Raw genomic sequence first — 24,590 nt, forward strand, 5'->3', positions numbered from 1 at the left:
TCAAAAAGCTGAATAAATACATCTAGGATATAATTTTCTGACCTTTATCTACGGTTTTACAAAGCGATGGGACGTGGATGAGTGTTTAATGCATTGAAGTTAAATGAGTGTGAAATTAGAATAGCAAATCCGAGGACAAAACAACCACTCACCAATCAGTATTGATTATGTTCTATTTATTTTCGGCATGATATTGAATTATAAGTGCATAATGCAATGACGGAAAAGTGACAGTGGCTTAATTTGACAGATAAAGTAGTTAGGGGTCCAGGGAGGCTGTGTGTGGCAATATCAAATCAGTGATTTTAAACACATAGATCGGAAAGTGTGCAGCATCAGCTGAAGGAACCTGATTGAGTTTTTATGTGTACCCTTGAATCGTTGGAGAAGCTCATATTGAGCTAAAATGCTTTGACCCTGGGTCCATTTAAGGATTTGACAATCATTGTTAATGGGTGATTCATTCCTTCTGTATAGTTTTCAATACAACAAACTAACCAAAACAAGACCCAAAACACATGCCCTACACAAACACGAACAGGCGGCGCTATGGATTTTTGGGCCCTGCATGGTCTATTCACTTTGGAAAATGGTGGAAGGTCATTATCCCAATAATTGTCAATCAGTTCTTGATGTTCTATAATAATTTGCAGAAGAAGGATGGCATATTTTTAAGGCGTAACCATTGAAGCCGTTCAAACAATCAACAGCATAACATTTTCAATGAAAGTTCAATCAATATTAATCCAAGTCAATTAGGGATACTAATCCATCAGAATTGAAACTATCGAGCTTGCATTTAACCACCTATTGTAGTGTATACCATTAGTGTGTTTTATAATGATTACAGTCTTTTATGAAAGTCATAAAAACTTGATATCCAAGGCACTCACTATATAAGGATTCATAACTTGTCATTTTATATGGAATGTTGTTGATCATAAAATCTTTGTAGACGGGCGCCTTCATCCTCGACACGACCTTGTGATTAATTAACGAGTTTAACTTGGCGTTGGTTTTACTTCTCTGAATCCTCCACGCAATTCGACGCCCAAATTTGAAGACTCCTAAGGCCATGTCCGAATCGGCGGCTACAGGGCTACGGCTATAGTACTTTGGCTGCATATGACGTCACTGGAAGAGCTCTATCTGCAACCTCGAACGAATGATTTTAATATTTCACAAAAGTCCCACTATTCAGAACTCGTCTGAACCGATCGGGTACAGCGTTAGAGATGATCGGTCGAAGTTTAATTTTCGAAAAAAAAAAAAAAATATTCTGGGTTGGATTTCACAAAGAGTTAAGACTTTAATACTTATCTCGAGTTTATAGACGAGTTACATTTATGACTAGCATTAGGTTTTTATTGGCTCATGGGACTAGTCCTAATCGACTCCAGGTAAAGTAGCTTTATCCTTAGAAGATTTCAAATTGTGATCACCTTCGCGATCGTCTTCGCGCCACGTTCGAACTTGAAAATAAGGTGTTGGGCCTATATACTGGTACGATAGGGTAATTGTAAAGCAATTAAGGCACCAAAGAATAGCAGGTGTTCTTGGTGTGTATCACTCTCAATGCAATATTATACACTTCATTTGGTTTCGTTAATATCCGGGTAACATTTCTGCTCTTGATTCCCCTGAACCTAACCTCACTTGATGCCACTTATACCAGGGCCAAATTTCATTGAGATTCTTTAGCAGAAAATATTGCTTAAACAAATATCTGCTTAGCAGAATTATGCAGGATACCATTCAACAACTGTACATCCATGGTATCATTAGCTTGTAACCCTGTTCCGTTAAGGAACGATTTTAAAGTAGAGTGTGCTGTTTGAACATGTTCTTTCTTTCTTAGAAAAAGTCATAGTCCTTTTTTGCTCTTTTTTCAGATGGAGATTGAACGGGATTCAGTGTGGTGGTTTCGCCTGATCTTAGAAGCTTCGGTCTTCTTAGTTGGTACCCCTGGAAACGCTCTTATTATCCGGGTATACGCTGCTAAGAAGAACAAGGCCACCCCGCATATCTTTATCATAGGCCTGGCCTCAGCAGACATTGCTGTCTGTATCTTGAGAATCATCCCATTCATGTTACTCTTCTCACCATTTCCCAACAACGAATTCATTTGTAGGGTACCCGTTACCTTGGACACTTGGCAGAAATACACTTCGATATTACTGACGGTCGCCATTGCGATCGACCGCTATTTCGCCATTTGTCGACCGCATAGTCGTAAGTTTAACAATCGACGCGCGCGGTATGCAGTCAGCATGTGCTTTCTGCTTGCTACGGTCATTTGCTCACCTTTCTTTTTCATGTATGCTTTCGATTCTAAAACGGGCGTCTGTTTCTTCAATGTACCGCTGTGGTTCATTGTCACTCAATTTTTGCAGATGGTTGTGTTTTTCATTGTCTCTTTGATAATTATCGTTATATCCTATTTGAAAGTGCACAAAACAATAAGAGGCATGGCTAAGGTACGCCCTGGCAGAAATTTCGGTAAATTTAACTCCGGAAACCCAAGAGCCTATGACGATTCAACTTGGAATAACAGTACGATCGGACCTCAACTTCCTGAAGCGGTTCATCCTTCAGTAGTCAACCCGTCAAATGGACAATCTCTGGCCATACCTGGACGTTCAACCTCGCCGACTGATGACGAGAACACTATTCCAACTATCTCTAAAACAACCTCGTCCAAAACACAAAGAGATCAATCCCCCAAACTTCAGAAGAAAGTTACCTTGATGTTGCTTCTATCTACAGTGATCTTCGTGGTGACAATAGCTCCTACGATACTAGTCTTGGCGTTTTACCCTCTCATTATCCCCCAGCTCGGCCGAAGTGCAACCCTACGCACCATCATTAATGTTGCTTCGTACATTAACATTGTTAACCACGCAGCTAACCCATTCTTGTATTCCTTTATCGACCCCCGATTTAGAAAAGAGTGTGTTAAGAAGCTTCGATGTATTTAAAAGTCCTCATCATCAGAATGCTGACAGGGCATGATACCACCACGCTTCCATTAAGCAGTCATGTGGGCTTATTGTTTACACACGGCTATCATAATTATTAGAATTTAACTTTATTTTATGGAAAGATATGGATAACGAATCGTTTATGTATTGCTTAATATGGTAACAATAAGTGTTATAGCATTATTCAATTCATCGCACCAGAACAGAAAGGCTATGGCTGATGTCGAAAGGTCAAAGTTCGCGCACGCGTCGACCATAATATTATGGAGGCATGTCCCCATACCAAATATTGTTTTTTATTTTGTATGAACCACGGTATGAACGATTAAAAACTACATTACAATGCACCCCATTTTCTAAGAGAGAAAATAAACAAATTTTAGTTAATGCGACTGTCTCTAGAACCTCGCATTTAAAAAATAAGAACAAAATGTACTTATGTGTTACTCATTGAGCAAAGTTTGAACCATGACGTCATTGTATGTCAACAGTAACTGTATCTGTATATTATTCCTCACAACAGTACTCATTGAGCAAAGTTTGAACCATGACGTCATTGTATGTCAACAGTAACTGTATCTGTATATTATTCCTCACAACAGTACTCATTGAGCAAAGTTTGAACCATGACGTCATTGTATGTCAACAGTAACTGTATCTGTATATTATTCCTCACAACAGTACTCATTGAGCAAAGTTTGAACCATGACGTCATTGTATGTCAACAGTAACTGTATATGTATATTATTCCTCACAACAGTACTCATTGAGCAAAGTTTGAACCATGACGTCATTGTATGTCAACAGTAACTGTATCTGTATATTATTCCTCACAACAGTTTTCGTTAGTCATAAGATCAATTTCATGAACAACATTTCGATAAATCATGGACATTCTGGAATGAACGGTAGTACATAAACCTTATCATCATATCATCCTTCGTCCTTGGACGGAATAGTAGAAGCAGCTTTGGTGGAGCGGTGCCAGGTTGCTATTATGTTTTTGGATGTGAACAACAATTTGGAAGTCGATATCAAATCTTATGGCAAATTACTTTTACATTTCAATGTGAGGTCAAAATTGATAACCATTTTGTTCAACGAGGAATCTTTATTTGGAAACAGGGGTGCAAAACTGATTAATTTGACGCAAGACCCCCTTTGCTAGGTTCAATATAGGCGCCATCGAAATAACGCTTGGGACTTTATGCATTGACGCCATCACGACGTCAACTTACCTTTGGAGGTAAACAAATGATGAAACGTGTATCTAGTAGGCGGGCGATGTGACAATCAGCCCGCGTGTAGCATAACCCTTAACAACAGCCATATCCCCAGCCGTGAGTGCAGTTTCACTGACATGTGACATGTTACCGGCGGTATGTTTTTATGTCAAGTGTACTGGCTGGAGGATGTAAAATGAGTGTGCACTATTATTATTAAGTTACAGACCTGAATGCTACAATCCACGGACGACGCGAATACAGATTGCAAAAACTGTTACTGTGCTGCATGTAGTGTCGTGCAATCCGAAATGGTTACAGACTATTAATTTATGATCCTCGTACACGCAATGGACGTCCGGGTACTGCACGCCGTGTGCTAGTCTTCGGACGAGCGCACGGCAAACCGACGCACTATCACACGGCCGTCGTCTAGCAAAACTGAGACATGTCATGTGACGCGCTCTAAACCAATGAGCAGGCAGAATACTTGTAAGGGGTGTTATAAAAACGAAAATAGACCCATTGTATAGGTCAGTTACTAAACAAACGCTAGCACAACTTGCAGCCACTGGATCGTTCCTCATTCACTGAGGGCGCCCTTTTAGACTAACACGTCACATGCAAGGAAATGTGTGTTATTTTCATCACAGTCAACATATAACGAGTTGCCAGTAGTTATTATGTGTACATCGTCTGTATTTATTAAATATTATCGCAATTTTCCGCACTTATGTCTTCGAACTTGAGTAAACATTGTTAGTTTTCTCGAAAAATGATGAATCCCCATGCCAATATGGTTTTTCTTTAACTTTGTGTTTGATTCAGTTAGGTTTTACAGGATATTTGCTAAGATTATGTTAACAACCGTTGCCATGTGTTATCTTATCTTTGGTGAACGATATTATCAAGTGTATGCCATCTTGTGTCTTACTCATCCGAACATTGGGAGAGGTTGATAGTATAAAGCATTGTGAGAAACGGCTCCCTCTGAAGTGACGTAGTTTTCAAAAGTAATTTTCCACAAATTTGATTTCGAGACCACAAGTTTAGAATTTGAGGTATCGAATTAATCAAGCATATGAAAGCAAACAACTTCTTGTGACAAGGTTTTTTTTTCTTTCATTATTATTTCGCAACTTTACGACCAATATTGAGCTCAAATTTTCACAGGTTTGTTATTTTTTGCATTTTATGTTGACATACACCAAGTGAGAAGACTTGTCTTCGACAAATACCAATAGTGTCCACTGTCTTTAATGATGTATTGCTGATTTTTAGAAACACCTCAATAATACTGTTTGTTCTGTAATTTCACGAAAATGTTCAATCCTTATGCAAAACTGTTTGTTTGATAATTACGGCCATATAGTGCCTGTATAATTCTAATGGTAAGTTCACATTTCTTATAAACAAAATAAACAAAATTAACTTAAAGGGAAGGTACACGTTTGGTAATTAATTACTCAAAACAAGTATTAACTTAAAAACTGACTAGGTAACGAGCATTGGAGAGCTGTTGATAGTACTATAAAACATTGTGAGAAACGGCTCCCTCTGAAGTAGCATAGATTTTGGAACAGAGGTAATTTCTCACTAAAATAATAAAAGACCTTTATAGCTATACAAAGTCTTTTATTCCTATCTGAAAGCACACAATTCGTCCAACAAGGGTGTTTTTTCTTTCATCATTTTCTCCCAACTCCGATGACCAATTGAGCTCAAATTTTCACAGGTTTGTTATTTTATGCATATGTTGAGATACACCAAGTGAGAACACTGGTCTTTGACAAGTACCAATAGTGTACCTTCCCTTTAAAGGTGAATTTACATACTCATTTTATACCACACAAAGGGCCAATGCATACACAACTTGGTCTCACTTTTACAGAGCGAACTAAGCACAGATACATTTTGCTTACCAGATTGAAAACGTTACCAGCCAAAATACCATTTCACATGTTTGGAGGGTCCCGTTTACTTGTTTTGCTTAGTAGAAATTACTGCAACTATGTGAAATTGAGTCAAGGATAAATCAACAAAAACAGATTACTCTTCATTGACAGCTGCTTAAGCACAAAAAGTAGCTGAGCATAACGAAAGTATACTTACCAGAATAAGGTTACCAGCTAAACTACCATGTCACATGTACAATTTGTGACTGGCAGCCTGCACATTTCTGCATTGTTAAGCAATATTTTCTGCTTAAGTAGCTCATGAAATTTGACCCTGGACTCAATTTCCAAAAGCAGTCAAGCCCGGTAATGTGCTGAGCCAAGCCTATGAGTCTTGCTTAGCACATTATCGATTCCTTGCTCTAATCTGTAAAGCAAGTAAACTTGCTAAGCAGTATATTCCTGTTCTGCTTAAAAGTGGTAAGACATTAGCACTTTCACCGCTGTTGTACTATACTATTGTTGACACCGTGCAGCTGTTCAAAAGGAAAAATAAAGAAAATATTATGTTTTCTTAAATTTCGATTTGTTCCTTTCCATTTTCTTTTGTCGTCAAACATCCCCTGTGTATATGATGTTATAATTTTTGCGTGACATTGTTACAAGCTGTGCCCATCTGTTTTTGTTTTGCCTTTCTTTGCCTAGTTGCCCCATCTTGATTGGCTAAAACTCCCAGGCATGCGACGTTGCAATAGTAATGTTTTGATAGCAGAGTGTGGGTTCGAATCCCGGTCGTGACACTTGTGTCCTTGAGCATTTCTCCACCCAGGGGTAAATGGGTACCTGTGAGAGCAGATGTTTCTTATAATTGATTTAGCCGAGTAGTGCATTTGTTGCACAGGATGTATACCCCAGGGAGTCGATATGGTTTAAGGAATGATTTAAGGTCCAGTGACCAGGGGTAATAATGTGAAGCGCTTTATAATAAAAACTAACTATTATTATTTTTAGAGATTGCGAATTAGAAGCAAATAACCCCATGATTATCAACGTTGCGTGACGTCATTCGTGGAGTGCATATGTATAGGTATAGCCCTAATACACGCACTTTCAATATTTGTTTCCATCAGGGGCTCCAACGGTAATTAATGTAGAAAGATACTGGATGTGGGTGTAACTTTTTATGTTTTAAAGGCAGTGGACACTGTTGGTAATTACTCAAAATAATTATTATCATAAAACCTTTCTTGTTTACGAGTAATGGGGAGAGGTTGATGGTATAAAACATTGTGAGAAACGGCTCCCTCTGAAGTGCCATAGTTTTTGAGAAAGAAGTAATTTTCTACGAATTTGATTTCAAGACCTCAGATTTAGAACTTGAGGTCTTGAAATCAACCATCTAAACGCACACAAATTCGTGTGACATGGGTGTTTTTTTCTTTCATTATTATCTCGCAAGTTCGTTGACCGATTGGGCTCAAATTTTCACAGGTTTATTATTTTATGCATATGTTGAGATACACCAACTGTGAAGGCTAGTCTTCGACAATTACCAAAAGTGTCCACTGCCTTTAATGTATTGCTGTTCGTAGTATTTGACCAATATTAAAGCTCAACTACATTCCTTTACAGAGATCAGATTTACAATTGAATACGGATTTATATACGTTAATACCACGGACAATCACAATGTTGAATACTGTTGTTTCCTTATGATATCCTCCTTTCATTTCGATCTTACAATGGGTCTTAATCATTTCCTCGTGGCCCTATAGGAGTTGTCAGTCAGAGAAATATTCAGCTTGGATTTTTTCTCAAGCAACAACAGTATCCTCAAGTTTTGGATAGAACCAAGTTGAACATTAAACCTCATTGGACTCCAATTTGAAGTTGGCGTTTCTTTGGTGGGGTGTTTCAAGGTTTTTTTGTCCAATAGGAAGAATGGATGCCTTGATAGATCTACGATTGATTGTGCTTTTAGCAGTTTGTGTGGTTCTTGTCGAGGCACTTCCGCATAGACGACAAGCCAGTGGTAAGTGTTGATATCAGTCTAGTTTAGAACTCTAGTGGGTATTATGAGTTCGCACAAAAAATAGTTTCGAAATGTTCATATTATTATTATAATAAAGTGCATATGTAGGAGTGAAGTTTGGACGTTTGTTGTGTCTCAATGTCGGAGGCATGATCATGAATGTTCATTATAATGTTGGCATTATGTATCACCTCGATTGGACGATGCTGATTTCTATTTGATTTATTCTTTTACCATTATTTGATGTTGGCATAACATAGATGTGCAATTCAGTTATTTTTTTTTACTGCGAAACATTTATTAACCATGCAAAAAAATAATGGGGTTGGAGTGGTGTTTTTAGTCACTGACACAACCCAACTGAGATTCAACCCCCCCTCCCCCCGCCAATATCTCATGATTGTGAGGAGTACATATTTCAGTTAAAAAAGCTAGGTAAAAATTAATGTGTAGGCCCAAAGGCACCGCATCTCAGCTTGCCATCGAATAACATAAATTTAGGACTGCAACTTAGAGAGGTGATCCAAATAAAGTAAACTTCGGTATACAAAGTCTTCGTTTTATGGTGAAACACTGACAAGTTGAAACCCCATCAAAAGGACTGCCTCCATAGTGTGTGGTCATGCCTGTTTTAAGCATGCCTGTCCAGTCTAAACTTGTTTCATTCCATTCCTTAACTCCATCTTCTTTGCTTCTTTTTATTCAGTTGCCGACGTTTCGTCAACAGTTACCTTCACGTGCAACGGAAAAGCCAACGGGTACTACGCCGATCCAGAAACGTGCAGAATGTATTATGTTTGCGATAGTGGTGACATTTACCGTTTGCCTTGCGATTTGGGTACCTACTTTGACCCTGTGACTATTACCTGTAGCTTAATCGAAGACGTGCCGTGCAACGCCCCAAACTTACCGCTCTTTTGCGACTCGCGTCAAGACGGCGTGTTTCCAGACATCGACGACTGCTCGAGTTTCTACATTTGTGTCTTCAGTTTAACTTACCCGATAAGTTGCGTAGACGGTCTTATTTGGAACCAAGATTTGGAAAGCTGTGTCTTGGCTGAAAATGGCAACTGCGATCTTTCGCAGGAGTCTTTCTCGTGCGATGGGCGCGGTCATGGTTACTACCCCGACCCGGCTGATTGTACTGGGTACTACCACTGCGCTGGCCGTAACACGCCATATCGCTCGAGCTGTGGCCAGCTATATTGGAACCAGCAGATCGGTGGTTGTGATTTCCCCGATAATGTAGCTTGCAACGCTAAATAGTTTTAAAAGCAAAGGAATGTGTTTTGCCTTTGTATTTGAGCTATAGATTTGTTTTTATATTAAAAATGCACTCAAATGTTTGCAACTTTACAGGAACAATATGTTTCTACATAAGCTTGTGCACAACAAGTACTGCGGTTTTACAGTCTAAACCTGTACTTTAGATTTTAAAATCTAGGGTAATTTGCACAGCAACGATACCGGGACATTTGCACAGCGCTGATAATTATCAACACACGGAATTTGGGTGTTTTTAAAAAACTTTTTTTGTCATAGTCCTTCAATGGGTAGCCTATATTGAGAAGTTACTGGTATTTGGGAACTCATTTTAAGTCACGACGTTAGATATTTGAAATGTTGTGGGGCGTCAGCATCTACAATAAAATCGTTTGATTTCTCCCATATTTATCACTTCATCCCCTTTCTTTAAGTTAAATTGTTATTTTTGGTCGGAATTTATTAAAAAGACTCTAATTTTGAATTAACTACGTCAAATCCTATAGTCATTTATTTTCAGTCAAGGATTACTAAAACCACAAATTCTTGTTTCAGAATCAATGTAAAACTGGTTAGAACTATTTCAGAGTCAATGTTAAAAAAGATACAACATCAACAGACTGGGAGGATGGACTTTGGACGGGACACATGTAAGTTAATATATGAGGCTTTCCCATGAATTAAGCTAAGTACATTCACCCTGACTGGCAAACGCCATCAACGGGCAGCAGATGCACACACGTGTATAGACCTTTCTTTTGCAACGTCACAACCCGAGTTTTTGCCAACCCAGATTGGAAAAGTATGGAAAGCCATAAGTGCAAATCAAGAAAAGATCGTTATTTTTGGTAACAATGTAACAAAATTTATTGATTTTGTTTAAAACAAAATAACTTATTATGAGAGGTATTTCATTTAATTGAAAATTTGCAGAAAATGTTGAAGTTTGTTAAAACATCTGTTTTTACGATTTTAGTGTTTTACTAACATTCGGCCGACCATGCCAACCAAGGCGGTTTGTTTATCAACAAAAGAAAGGTCTATTGCGTCACTCTCCAACCAGTCGCAGAAGTGCGCACGCAATTAACATAATTATGGGAAACTTCATTGACCCATAAAAGAATGAAACCTAAAATAATGGCCAAATCCAAGCCTCGTTACTATGGGCAGATCGCCATGAGCTTTCAACTTCTCTGCCCCACCCATTTCGCAGGGATATGCTTGAAAACAATATCAATCAAAGTCGTTGTCATCCTTCCCAAGTCATGCCAACAAACATAACGGTCATGCCAGAATGTTAGTCTTTTTTTGTATAATTTGCAAATAATATTTGTATTAATGTGGGGAATAGTTTTGAAGTGTAAATTTTATTGAGTATTGGCATCACTTTTATGAAACCAAATCCCTGACAACACAGTTTTTTCTTTTTACATCACTCTAAAAATGGACCCCCCCCCCCCCCTAGCCTACCTAAATCAAACTACCAGTACTATGTTTTGTTTCTTCGTAGTTTCAAAGGGGTGTTTTGGGCGGGGTGTTTGGTTTGAACAAGTTTGTTTGTGTAGTTTTTTTGGCCGGGGGGGGGGGGGGGGGGGGGTAAGCCAGCAAGATGTATCAGGTCATCGTTGTGGGTTTCTTGATCTTGTTATCTAGTGGTAAACCATTAATGCCAAAACGAGGCTGGAAGGTATTTGAGCTTAAATCAGACAAAAGGGCTTCAACAACGGCATTTCAACATCATAGCTAAGACTCGCATGTAAAATCCTACAATTTCTTTTAAGCAGTTCATCACTCAGCACTTTCATATAAAGAGGTAAGACAGGTGTCTAACTCTAGAAGTAAATTTATGTGTCATTCATGTGTCATCAACAACTGGACGTTTTGAAAAAATTTGATTCCACGAAAAACGTTTCAAAAAAACTCAAACGCAGTACAATGTAGTACGTAGAGCGCCACGGTGGAGCGCGCGACCTTGCCCGTGCACGCATACCCATACGCCACGGCCATGCAAGTAAGTATAAATAAATAATAAATATCTCACCATAGTTTAAAAGATTTTTTCAAAGAGAAAAACGATTTCGCCATGTTAACGAAAAAATGGGTCACAAAATAATACAACGTCGGCGTTTATCGGACATCGTGACGTCATTTTCGGATACGCGAACAAGTTTTCTTTCAAGCGACTTGTAAAAAAAAAAGCTGGCACTATCAATCCCATAGTTCCATTGGGCACACATCGGGAAATAAAACGAGTTGAGTGTAATATGCCTGTGCAGTGTGTGTGCTGTGGAGGTGCTGCACCTCGGCTAAATTTGACCGGGGATAGACGGTCAAATGCCGCCAACCCCGAGCCAGATCAAGGAGCAGCTGCTCAAGGCAACAGACCAAGATGCCAAAGTAAGCCATATTTTCCATTTTTTTGCCTCTTCAAGTCCACAAACTGTCGAAAATCAGGATAGGTAGCGAGGCGATTTATCGATGATCACGCTGCACTGTCGCCATGCCCGTTTCAACGTGCATGCGCGCCTTCAAAATGGCCGATTTTTCCAGACGGAGACCCAAATTCGGTGCACGAATCCGCGGCGAGTCGTCACTGTCAGAACCGATTGCCATCCCGATCGGAAAGCTTAACTCCTATAGATTATTCCAGACGCAAAAAATGAAGGACAGAGAGAGGTAAAAGTAGTGAAAATCATCATTTTCCAAATTGTATCTGGAGACCGGCGAACGGTAAGGGGATCTGGACACTTGGCTGGTCCACTGCAAAATGACTGTTGACCGAGCCGGGAACCTATGAGAGGGCAGCTAGCACGCATGCGCTATACGTTTTCTACAACACGTCTAGATTTTCTGTGCATAATTTTTCTGTACATTGTAAATAAAATGGCGAGTATGGAGGAACTAGCGTTGAAGAAAGCATCATTTACTGAATGGGATCTACTGTATATAACGGTAGGCTTGCTGCTGTACAGCATCATGTACGGCTCAAAATGGGCACTGTAACTTTTGATGAAGGGAAATAACAATTGGGACATGATGTACTTTGTCCACTGATTTATGTATGCTATATGCAGTTTTATTTACTGGAATTTTCGGTCAGGATTTTGTGAAAATCCTGATATAAATTTAGAATTTGTTCTTGCTGTAGATTTGTAAATTGTTGTAGGCCCTGTCAGAATTCAGTCATCTCGTAGTTTTTGTAAAAGAGCGAGGGATAGTCCTTGTATTGTATTTTGTATGGCCAGAGCTTGTTCCACAATCCACTCTGTGCTTGTTGAAAAAAGCCTGTACATTCTAACAACCTAGTCTACCATCACTATTATAAGTTAATAACTAGTCCAATAATAGAACTTCAGAATCAGAAAAACTATGGATGACTTATTGAAAAAGAGGAAAAGTTTCCGTATGGCGCCACCACTTTTTCATTCGATATGAAATAATATAGTATCCAATTTACCTCAATGAGATATCCCTTTTTCTAAAAATGAGTGAAAAAGTGGTGGCGCCATACGGAAAGTTATCCGAAAAAGACATTGTGGCATTGTTTTGGGCAATTTTCGGGGCAGTTAAAAACATGACTCGAGCATGACAAGAAAGGTTGTCCAAAAGTCGTATAAACATCTACTTCAATTTATTTAACCCAAAATTTGGCCGGTGTTGTAGCTCAAAATGGTTTTTCTTGCTGATCAAGACCAGAGTCCAATTTCATAGCGTGAAAAAGATGGTTTAAAACTAACAGTAGGATTTAATTATCCACAGCAGTGTTGTAGCTAGAACATTTGTAGTGGTGGGCGCAGCTGAATTTAAACTTGGTCAGAGATGGTCAGAGATTGCGAGCAGTGCGCACGTACTTTGTAGTAAGGGTGTACACCACATGTGCATACATACATCGTGTACATGTGCACGGTACCAGCACTGCTCAAACTGTATAGACGGTACGCCTTCTACACTGTACTATAGTTCGTTCAATAAAAACGTCAGGGCACATTTCACGAAGAAAACTTCACAAGATGGCAAGAGGCAAGTTACGTGGGAAACACGTTTGAGGTTTTTATTGCTCCAAATTCTGGCAAAAAAAATAATACAAACTGCATTTAAAATGACAAAACACGAAAAAACATGACATTTTAGTCTTGCAATGTGATCAATAAAGCAGGACTTTTAATTTTTTATTAATTTTGGGGGAAATTTTGTGGTGGGCGGCAGTCTACTTTTCAGCTGAAGTGCCGGGCGGAAATTGTCAGTGTTGGGCGGGCCCGCCCACCGCCGCCCACTGTGGCTACAACGCTGATCCACAGTACACATTAATATGCCTTGAAATTGCACTGTTTTCTTTTTACCTTACAAACTAACACAGTCAGCCATTTTCTGGAGTCACCAATTTGACTCGACAAAATAGCGTGTCATGTTAGTTCATGGAAAACCGTGCAATTTTGAGGCATATTTGTGTGGATCATTATATTATACTTTTAAAACATCTTTTCAATCAAATAATGCATTTAAAACAAATGGTTTTAAATGCTTTTCATAGACCAACTTGCCCAATCCAAGTCTACCGTGTCCCTGTAAACTATGATGATGTTGACTAGCATGATTAGTCACTGACAGAAAAAATCAACAGTCGCTAGAGGAAATAAATTCATATTTCTGTGACGTGTTCCTGACAACAAGCAAGAATCAATCAATCACTTCACATTGTTGTGTAATGATTGCGTTACATGTTATTAATAAGTCTGGGCGAGTAGTACGACAGTTTTGTAGTTGCGACTATTGATGCTTAGTCGAGTTGCGGCTTTCGTTTTTCACCAACTTGGTTAATTATGCTGCCACGACTACTATAAAAATAGTCGCGATTACCTGCTTCGTGAACCACATGTGACAATCAAGACTATTTAATTTTATGACAACATAATTTACCTACGAAGCACAATGCATCCTGGGAATTAAAAATTAGCCGCGATTAGTATTAAAGTCTTGAATTTTTCAGGCGTGACTAGTCGAGTAGTAAATTCCACGAGTCGCCCAGGCATAGTTATAAGTGCTACGTAAGGTTGCGCGTCAACATGAGATTGCAATTAATACCAAAATGTTAAGCAACTGGTCCTCATCCATGAGAGACACCAGAGCAAGACGTCGTTCGGTAGAGAGTGCAGTTTTCTCTAGAGGTGGCACCTTACCCAAATGGCGTCGCAGAACATAGAACGTTCAACATACAACATGTAACCTGAAGATCTGACGTAACTCTTCGAGGCTCTTGAATAACGCCAGATAGATACCGCCCTGTCCGGATCTTGACAGAGATTTGCAGTAAATTCACACGCACACGTATAAATTACATGGTAAATAAAACACCTCAGACCAATTAAAACGCAGATATGGAAAGTTATCCAATGAAATCATTGGGCCCGTAAAACCAGTACCTGTCTCTATAAATGCAATGCGTGGTATAGGTAAACATTCTGCCCTTGAAGTCACTTCCTCAGTAAGAGTTCATGAAACTTATCAGCCAGTCCCAGCCATCTTGGATGAGACCAATGGTGCTGACTGCATTGCCGTGCTTACATAAACAATTTGAATTTAAAAATGTTTTTGTTTGATTTCAGGTTACTAACATGGTTAGTGTGTTGGCAGCAATTTCATGTCTTGAGAACACCCAGATTACCAAAGAAGCTCTTGAGGTTTGTATTAAATTCAATGTTTCCCCCTGCCCTGCCAAACCTGAGACACCCCACCTCGCTGAACAAAAATAGCAAAGTGTTTCAGTCCCATTTTTATGGAATAGGGCATGCGACATGTATAGAACTTGTATCATGTTGTCTATGGTAAAGCTACGATCAGTGTGTCTGAAAATCATTGCAAGATGAATGTTACTTTTCGCTGGATTGCTTACGCTATGTGTCTCTCATAATTAGTCTTGGAACCAAAGAGGGACTGCAATTAATAATATCGCAGTCTTATATGCGCAGGTATCTACCAAACAAGGTACTCAAGGTGCTGGGTATATATACAAACTTTCAGAAAGAAAGTTCCTGAGACCCAATTATGTAGCACATTATAAGGGTTTAAGGTTGCTACGGCGATACAGGAGCCACACCCAGGAACACCGGGGCGAACCCCTTCTATTATCGATAAAGGCACAGGGTTCTTTTACATGTGTTACATAACACATGGGACCAACGGCTTTATGTCCCATCCGATGGATGAAGCAATGGTTAAGTGGCTTGCTTAAGGACACAAGTGGTACGGCTGGGGATTCGAACCCACACTCTGCTGATCAGAAACACCAGAATTTGAATTCAGTGCTCTTGACTGCTTGGCCACGACACTTCCACAAGTTGACAGCTTTTGATACATTTTTTGAAACTTGTATATACCAATTCTAAATTTTGTTGAACATCTTTAGAAGGGAATTCAGTAAAGTTAATTCAAAAAGCTGGAAAATGTCTGATCAGAAAAAGTGGTAGTCAGCTGGTTCTCCACACTCACATCTGTGGTCAGAACCCTGGGCCTCAATTTGTTAATTACTACCCACTTGATAAACAAAACTTGCATCAAGTTTCCAAAGTGTTTCTGTGATAAACATTCAGTGATAGCAACTTGTACTTTTATTCAAATGCAGGAAACCCGTCTCGGTAAGATCGTCAATGACATTCGCAAGAACACTTTGGACAGTTCACTTTCCACTCGATGCAAGAAGTTGGTACGTATCTGGAGTAAGCAGTTTGTGCGTGGACCAGCCCCTTCAGGAACACCCAGTAGCACCAAGCAGCCTAGCAGCACTTCTCAAGATGACACAACGAGCAGGCAACCCACTCCACCTACCCAAGGTGTTACCTCAAAAACACCCTCAGGGGGTAAACGAACTCCCAAGCTCAAAGCCAACACATCCACCACCCCGTCATCAACGTCTACAGTGGACAAAAAGAAATCAGAAAACCACAAACGGAGGAAGGTTGAAAGAAGTTCCCCGGGAACTCTTTCGTCTACAGGGTCAACACCAAGCATCCCTAAGAAACCACGACCGGCAGTTAATACTACACCCACCTCGAATGCAACCAAAGATAACCAACAAGATCTGGACAAAAAAAATGGTATGCCAGTTGAAAAGGATGCAAGTAAAACCAATCTTCAAAGTTCTAAATCAGCTTTTGCCAAGGTGAAACCGTCAGATTCAAAATTGTCATCGTCAAGAACTAGTTCTCCGGCTTTGAAAGCCAAGGGAGCATCATCACCGGGTCTTAGTAAATTGAACGCAAAGACTAGCAAGGTGCTTTCAAAGTCTCCTTTAACTAAGCCAGTGTTAAGTGCAGTTAATAGTAGTAGTAGTAGTAGCAAAGGTTCTCCATTTGTCGTTGCAGCTTCTAAAGAAAGTAGGTCATCTCCGTCAGTGAAGGCAAAACAATCAACTGATTCTAATTGTGTAGATTCCAGTCATGAGGAGACGGATGAAACTAGAAAAGACAATGAGGCGTCAAAGAGTGACTCAGCATTAAGTCGACTACAAAACAAATCTCCAAGTGTACATAAAAATCTTTCAGATTCTAATTCTAGTTCAGCGACGGTGAAGTTACGGTTGCCCTCACCGAGCATATCACAACAACAAACAAGTTTTACAATAGCCAGTTCATCAGTTGAGTACGACACTTTACGAGCGGGATCTCAGTCCAGTGAATTAGATCCTTTTATACCAGAATCATCGAAGACTTCCTTCTCGATGTTTGATGATGATTTTGATGAAGAAGGCGATAATCACAGCGATGAGAAATATAGCCAAATGTTATCCCAAATTGACACGGAGAAGGTTCTATTGAGTTTAGCACCATCTGTTGAAAGTGAGCCGACGACACCTGGAGGGAATCTTCCCATTGAAATGACTGATGAGAATGATGGTGGAGTAGATGAGGGGGATGTTTGTGAGGAGCAAGAGGAGGAGGAGGAGGAGGTACTACCGTCCAAACCAGTTACAGTGGAAGACATCCAAAGAATCCATCAAGCAGAATGGGATGGAGTCAATGGTTGCTATAACAACAAAAGGGAATGGTTTGATTGGACGCAGTCCTTATCTATTGCTACCCAAGATGACGAGGCCTTGCATATTTTACCATATATTTGTCTAGATTAGTGTTGGACAAGTGAGAGGTTTCCATTCCAATTTGTCTAGAAGTGCCACTCTTTCAATAAGTTCCACAAAAAGAATTGATTTTGGGGTGTTTGAATTTCATGAAGAAACATCTCAATTCTGTCTGATTAATGTTTATAACATGGACAGATTAAGATGTTATGTATTAATACAGGATATCTTTTACAGAAGGTTTGTTAACTCGTACCCAACCAACTAGCATTGTGCAAATATAAGATGGTTTAAGGCTGGAAAATTGATATTAGCTCTGTGAGAAATTAGAAGTTGACGGAGCTAGTTTTTTAACTGCTCTAGTTCGGGCATTATTTTTCTGGTAAACATCGTACAAGTTGAAATTGTTCTACTCTTGCGACTCTTAATTTTGTTGAGCGACGACTGTGTCAGATGGTCTTAAAATCATCGCAGTTACGATCAGGTCATAAATAATCGCCAACTGAAAATGGTCTTAGCTCAGGCGCAGTGTGATCCTGAAAGTCATTCGCCAACTGTTTTTTGTTGACGCTAGGTGGAACTGATGTCGGCTTTTAGGGTTTTGATTAGTATGAATGGATGGTCTCATCCAAAGATGTACAACAGGACTCAAAAACTTTATCTGCAAGACCAAAATCAAAATAAGAAAAAAACTGTTTTCCACAGTTTAACTTATAAACTGTTTTTATCGGAACATGTCTAAATCTGTTCTGAGTAGTGTTTTTTTCTGAAAGTGTTTTGATCAGTCGCTCTAATCAAAACGTTTAGTTGTCAACCATTGCTTCTTTTCAGAGCCAACACTACTTAAAAGTGCTTCACACATAGTGCTACCACTAACCTCACGTTGTTAGCCTTCAGCACAGTTCTAAGAACATCAGTGTCTGCTATGTACATTCAGCGTTTTCCCTAAACAGTGGTCTGCTGGCCAAATGGCAGTTAAAAAAACACGATGATCAGTCAAAATGCACTCCAAGTGGTCCTCTTGGCTAGTACAGTGTTGAAAAGCATCCATATTTTATAGTATACAAATATTGACTGCTTTGAGTGATATGGTTTAAACTACCCTCCTGAGATGATCCCCGGAATCGGCAGAAAATGGAACAGTCCGGGGATCACCGAGGGAGTCGTAGTTTTAACCGTCGTAGTTTTAAAGCAGGCAGTGTTTTATAACTATTTATCATCTTAAACACGTATTGTTCGAACGCGCGTTTCAGATACACAGATTCACGATTGGGTTCGAGGTGGGTAAAAAGACGTCTGGGTACTGCACGCTATGTGATAGTCGTCGGACTATCACACTGCAAACTATGCACTATCACACGGCAAACGATGCACTATTACACGGCCAACGATGCACTATTACACGGCCGCGGTCCTGTACAACTAAGACATACCATGTGCAGCGTTTTAAACCAATGAAAAGGCAGATATTTGTAGGGGGTGTTAAAATAAGAAATATAGACCAGTGCAAAGCTGACGGACTAGTGAAACGACAAGCTACTGACAAAGTAAAGGGCAAACTCTGTATAGAGACTACATGCTGTATTTGTTCTTTGCCCAGCAATAAATTGCGTTAAGTATGTACCGTACATTTGTTGTTGAGACAGTGGTTAAATCTAATAAACATGCTAAGCAAATAAAACATGCTTAGTAGAAATGGCTTATTCACCACTATGATATACATTACCTGTTTTGCTTAGGGGCCAAATTTTATGTAAGAAGAAGTCATGATGAAAACACTGCTCCAAAGGAACCAGTTAAAAAGGTTTTAAACAAATTGACGACCTATTGGATGATGATTTTGTGCTGATTCTGTGCTAACAGTAAGCAGAGTGAAGACATTGGTTTCTTACACCATGACACAATAAAACTTGCTCCCATTTGGTGAGTTAAGTTCCCCGTTTGTTACTGTGCTTGACATGCATTTTGACTGCATTTTGACTGTCAAAATGGCAGACGATGTGCACATTGTATGCACCTTGGTGTGATGTCAGTGCAAGGGGCATGTTGTAGCTTTCTTTTTGAAATAATCTATAAAACTGAATATGTTTGTTTTGATTTTCACACTTTTTTTCGATAATGCCTTTCATTTACATGCGAGTGGTACAGTTCTATATAAATATAGTAAATAAAATGAATTCTGTGTACAACAAGATAACTTGTTTGGGGGGAAATGTATTCAAGTTGTTAGGTATTTACAGTCAATTGAAAGTTACTTTTTACGATGACTTGAATTTCCTTTGGAGTTTTGTGTAATTTTCAGCTTATGTATCCTGTTTTGAAAAAAAAGTAAAACAAACTAATACCAGTGTTACTGTAACAAAAATAACATTTTGTTCTATTTTGGCTGAAGGTGTCCATTTAAATGGAAACAATACAATATAGACTCAAGATGGACTCACTTAAAGGCACTGGACACTATTGATAATTCCTAACCCTCGGAATAAGTGTTGGCATAAAAACTTAATTGGTAACTAGCAATGGAGATCTGCACTAGTACATGTACATTTATAAAACATGAGAAACTGTTCCCTCTGGAGGTAACTTCTCAGTTAAATTTTAAAACTCTTCAGACCTGAAACATTGTTTAGGAATCTTAAAGCACATCAACTTGTGCAACAAGGGTGTTTTTATCTTTCATTTTTCACTTGAAAAACTTTGATGACCAAAATTTGCACAGATTTGTTTTAAATGCGTATTTGACAATTGCCAAACGTGTCCAGTGCCTGTAACAAAAAACTAAATACATGTTAGTTAAGAGCTGTTACACGAGTTGTAAATTGAAAGTTGTAATTTTATGGAAATAAGAGAACTAAGTTAATAATGTTTGAATTTGAGCAATAATAAATTCAAAGGAATCTTTCGTTGAAAAGGTTATTTGTCTTGTTAATATCATTTGTATGTACTTTGTTGTTTGTTAGCCTATATCTCACTGTTCCTGTCGCAGCTTTCTTGTATCTCACACCCCCTTTAAGTAACCTATGATATTGGGGGCAACCCTTATAATACAATTAGTGGGTCTAATCACGCATTGTGTTTATCAAGCAATCACCGTTAAACATACATAGCGCCCTCACACGACAGAATGTTTTTTACAAGCAATCTGCCCGTGGTACATGCGGTTTACAACTCCCCCCCCCCCCCCCCACAGGAACTTCTTAGAACGGAAGGTGACGTCATTACAAGCTCGTCTATTATATTATGGGCAAGAATTGTTTTTGTCTTTGGGTTGACATTGTTTTTAATACCAAGACCTGTCATTTAATTAATCAACATATATCAGACACTAAACAAATATACTTTTTTGTGGAGAAAATGTAAGTAAAATGTAAAATAACCTAAAAATACAGAATTATTTATCACTTTGATTTTATTTATATTTTTATTTATACCCCATTGACAAAGTTGACTAGCCCTCTTCAGAAAGTTTGACAAACGAGGAGCAGACGATAAACTGAGCACGCACAATCAACACAGTTCACAATAGACACTGTTCGACTATGGCGAAATACAAAATGAACGGTGTGCTTACTTACTTCCGGGTGGTAATTTTACTTCTTTCGAGTTCTGTAAAAGGTAAGGTTATTGTCGGAAATGATTTAGTTTTCATGACAGAGTAGTTATGGTCATTGTGGTTTATTAACTATCGGTGTTTTGGGACGGTTGTTGACCGAGATACTATCTAAGTTTAAATCACAGGTTGCTATTTTCCCCTTCTTAAAAGTTTTGGCACACACGTACGTAGGTACACATTGGGGACCGTCCGTTTCAGAAACGAAGTTTAGTCGGGTTAGCAGCTGCACTGCAGTGGTTTGACATTTTGACTTTAGTTAGAGACCTAGACGAGACTTTTAAAAGATTCTGTTTTTTAACTTTACCCTTACACCAATGGCAATGTGTATGCTAATATTATTACATTATTATAATAAACACTGTTGGTGTTATACTACTAGTGTTACGTAAACTCTGTACTTTCCCAAGCCAAGGGTCCTTTCCAAGTTCTGTGAAAAACCTACTAATAAAGGTCAATCACTCGGGTAGGATTCAAACCCATGACCTTTGCATTGCTAGAGGCAGAGCAAATGTCTTAACACTATAGATGATGCCAAGCTTGAGACAGTTTGAATTTGCGGGTACAGTAGTTCCTGCTGCTAAGGATTTCACCATGCGAACGGCCTCTAGAAAACTTGACAGTATGACATCAGTTGTAGGTTGTTTACAAAATAATACAATTGTCTTGTTGTGTGACTCCATCTGCTTACAATACACATAGACAGGAGCCACCAGCAATTTAGCATGCTCTTGCCATGCAGGGCCATGAAATAGAAATTAACTGAACTTTATTTTCAAATCCAAACATAATGGAGGTGTACATGAAGTGCATTCAGCAAGCTTGGCAATTCTGCTGGAACTACTAAATAGTCAGGCTTTCACTTCAGGGACCAATTTCATAAATCTGTTACAGAAAATACAATACTTTTTTCTGCTTAGACGGATTTTTTATACATTACGACTTTGTGCTCATAGTCTTTATGAACCTGAAAATCTGAGAAGTTCTTTGAACACAAGAAGCATGGACTAAGATTTGAAACCAAAACTTAAGGCCGTCAAGATTCTTAGAATGAAACCGGAAAAAGATAAAACAGAACCCAAGACTGAAGCTGCCGTTTAGAGCATATTATTATGTTTCCAAAGACTAATTGTTTCATATTTGTATAATAATAATAAAAAAATATCATAATCAACTCATAGAAAGCAGTTAAAACTGGTTTTCATTTGGATGTGTATTACTATACCCAGGCATGCAGCTTCAAAAAATGCCTACTAATACTTGTGTGAAACTGTGTAGCTTTTCACTTGTCTTTCTAGGCCACTAATGTTGAGCTACAAGCCCTACGCTCTTGTGGATTTTCCCCTTTTATAGTAGCATCAACCAGGGGAGACACTGATAACTGCAGGCTGGATTTGATTCCACTGTTTTTGGTTAAATACAAAAAAAAATCTGTCTGTTCAATTTGAGACATTTTTACCAATTGAGAAATCTTAAGAAGTTAAAAGGAAACTAAATTGGCACTCTATCAAGTAGTGTTTTTACTTGACAAACTGAAACCCAAAAAATCTCTGAACTTTTGCAGTCAGCCTACATGTACTCCGCCACTAAACAGCAAAGTTGAATCAGTGTTTGTACAGGCTGTACAGATCAATCTCAGGCCAACTTTGCTTCCTGTCATAATCACAGAATGGCATTGTAATCTGGAAAGAACCAACAACAACTTCCTCCACAAATGTCCTTACTCACTGAGGTTTCCTTTTTGGCCTTGCTATCTTTTGCGAGGGGTGTACATGCTTGGTGGGTGTCACCATAGAGGAAGGAAAGAGTGTCACTCTCAATGTTATATTGGTAGTTTTTACTATTACTGATCTGAATATAAGATAGTACTTTATCAGGAAGCAGCAGCCAGCCAGACTTTGAGGTGGGGGGGGGGGTAGGCACAAGTGAGGACATCTATGGAAATATCATGGTTTTTCTTTTGCCAATTTAAATTTGATGCCATGTTTTTAGACTGGTGTTGTCCTTCTTATGTTCTTAAGAGACTCTCTATGATTCAAAATTATATTTAGAATTAAAAAATAAGGGGCATCAAGGCAATGACCAGGTGCATTGAGGTACTGTACATAAAAGTATGTAGTTGCCTCTGTTACTGCCGTGAACTATCAGGTCTTAGACTAAATGCCCCACATGAAAATATAAGTGAAAATATAATAAATTATTTCACAATATTATTCTTGTACTTTGGTGGATTTCTCAAAGAGTTGAGACTAGTCTTATCTCGAGTTAAAACGAGTTTCTCGTAGGACTAGCCATGCGTTTTTTAATCTCCAAGTCCTAGGAACTCTTTGTAAAATCAGATGCTTATCTTATATCTGTTTATGAAGGGCATCGTTATTGTTTCCTGCACTATCTGTATAATACCAAGTTTGTATGCTTCATTATTGAAAGGGCAGGGGCACTAAGACAATTTTTCCTTAAAGGGCACCCGATGAGTAAATTGTACATTTCTACTAGATAATTTCAATTTCAAGGGCACAATGGGCATAAAGGCAAGTATCAGGTTTGTATTTCTGCTGAACAGGACATCACAGAAAAAAAACACTAACAAAGCACTTGCGCTTTTCTCTGTCTAGCTGGTAATAGGAAACTTGCTGGTGAGCACGTGAGAAGAGAGAGCAATTAGATGTGCTATCAGTTAGTGTTGTAGCCATGATGTGCAGTGCCGGGCGGGTCTACCCAGAACTAACATCGCCCAGCACTTTGTGCAAAATATACTAAGGTGCTGCCCAGCACAGATTTTCCCCAGATTACACTTCAGCAATCTCCCTAACTTATCTAAACATGAATAATTTTGTTGAACCCATTGCCTGACTAAATTGGATTCAGAGCCCAGCATGGCCAAAATTGGTCTAGCTGCTGCTAACAGTCTTCATGTAGACCTACAAGGGCATTACCTAATAAAACGAAAGGCTAGAGTGTCACTTGGGCAAATTGGAACGTAAGGGACAAGTGCTAAGTACAGAGGTCATACAGACATTATAACTGCTGTAGCTAGTGAACATTACAGTGAATGTGGCATGGTTGGCTTGTGCACAAAGCGCTCACTTCGCACCAAGGTGTCCGCTTTGATACCCGGCCAGGGCCATATATGTGAGTTGAGTTGCGCGTTGGTTCTCTGCTGTGCTATGAGGGTTTTCCAGACCATCCAGTTTTCCTCCCTCAGGAAAAATCAAACACTTTCGATCTTTGGCTTTCGATCCTATTAGTCATTATGGGTTGATATGGCTGGCAGCCAAAGGCCCCCTTGAATGCCAGCTTCTCAAACACATTGTAGCTGCGTCCTTCGCAATTCAGCTCTAGCTGCGAGTAAGGATGATTAGCCCCCCCAAATTATTAAATACTTAGTTGCATTAATTTGATCTTGTGCCCATGGTACACACTGGTAGATTTTTTTTTATTTTTTTAATAGAGATAAAAATAATGTCATTTGTTTTTTACCCTTACACCAATAGGCCTAGTATCTCATTACTAGA

General features: G+C 39.0%; 4 protein-coding genes across 6 annotated transcripts in view; all 4 read left to right on the top strand.

Annotated features, from left to right (window-relative positions):
- The window catches only part of LOC139945805 (type-1 angiotensin II receptor A-like), a 32,535-nt gene extending 25,906 nt beyond the window's left edge, over positions 1–6,629 (top strand). For both annotated transcript variants that reach the window (XM_071943243.1, XM_071943242.1), the window contains exon 3: positions 1,893–6,629. In XM_071943243.1, the coding sequence (XP_071799344.1) occupies positions 1,893–2,978 (1,086 nt within the window). In that variant the 3' untranslated portion in view covers positions 2,979–6,629. The remainder of the gene's footprint in view (positions 1–1,892) is intronic.
- A 1,219-nt stretch (positions 6,630–7,848) lies between these two features.
- LOC139946583 (U-scoloptoxin(01)-Cw1a-like) lies at positions 7,849–9,192 on the top strand. The gene is given in 3 exon segments (XM_071944277.1): positions 7,849–8,131; positions 8,838–9,164; positions 9,167–9,192. Coding segments are annotated over 3 exon segments (444 nt in total). The 5' UTR covers positions 7,849–8,040.
- A 2,411-nt stretch (positions 9,193–11,603) lies between these two features.
- LOC139945713 (uncharacterized) lies at positions 11,604–20,373 on the top strand. Of its 2 annotated transcripts, none has more exons than XM_071943071.1 (3): positions 11,604–11,791; positions 14,998–15,072; positions 16,014–20,373. In XM_071943071.1, exons 1-3 carry the CDS (start codon positions 11,729–11,731, stop codon positions 17,514–17,516), a joined length of 1,641 nt encoding a protein of 546 aa, XP_071799172.1. In that variant the 5' UTR covers positions 11,604–11,728; the 3' UTR covers positions 17,517–20,373. The 2 variants fall into 2 exon arrangements, with proteins under 2 accessions (XP_071799172.1, XP_071799171.1); XM_071943070.1 differs by lacking the exon at positions 11,604–11,791 and adding an exon at positions 12,266–12,346.
- A 567-nt stretch (positions 20,374–20,940) lies between these two features.
- The window catches only part of LOC139945714 (receptor-type tyrosine-protein phosphatase T-like), a 43,694-nt gene continuing 40,044 nt past the window's right edge, over positions 20,941–24,590 (top strand). Inside the window, exon 1 of the mRNA XM_071943072.1 lies at positions 20,941–21,080. Within this exon, the coding sequence (XP_071799173.1) occupies positions 21,005–21,080 (76 nt within the window). The 5' untranslated portion in view covers positions 20,941–21,004. The remainder of the gene's footprint in view (positions 21,081–24,590) is intronic.

This window comes from Asterias amurensis, chromosome 13, assembly GCF_032118995.1.
Source record: "Asterias amurensis chromosome 13, ASM3211899v1".
Lineage (NCBI taxonomy): Eukaryota > Metazoa > Echinodermata > Asteroidea > Forcipulatida > Asteriidae > Asterias > Asterias amurensis.

What these genes read in the sequence shown, in the direction of transcription:
- LOC139945713 (XM_071943070.1), top strand. Translation starts at nt 12,278, where the DNA reads ATGGCGAGTATGGAGGAACTAGCGTTGAAGAAAGCATCATTTACTGAA. An exon ending in GGGATCTACTGTATATAACG is followed by an intron (nt 12,347 to 14,997) that starts GTAGGCTTGCTG and finishes GTTTGATTTCAG; the next exon opens with GTTACTAACATGGTTAGTGT. An exon ending in TTACCAAAGAAGCTCTTGAG is followed by an intron (nt 15,073 to 16,013) that starts GTTTGTATTAAA and finishes ATTCAAATGCAG; the next exon opens with GAAACCCGTCTCGGTAAGAT.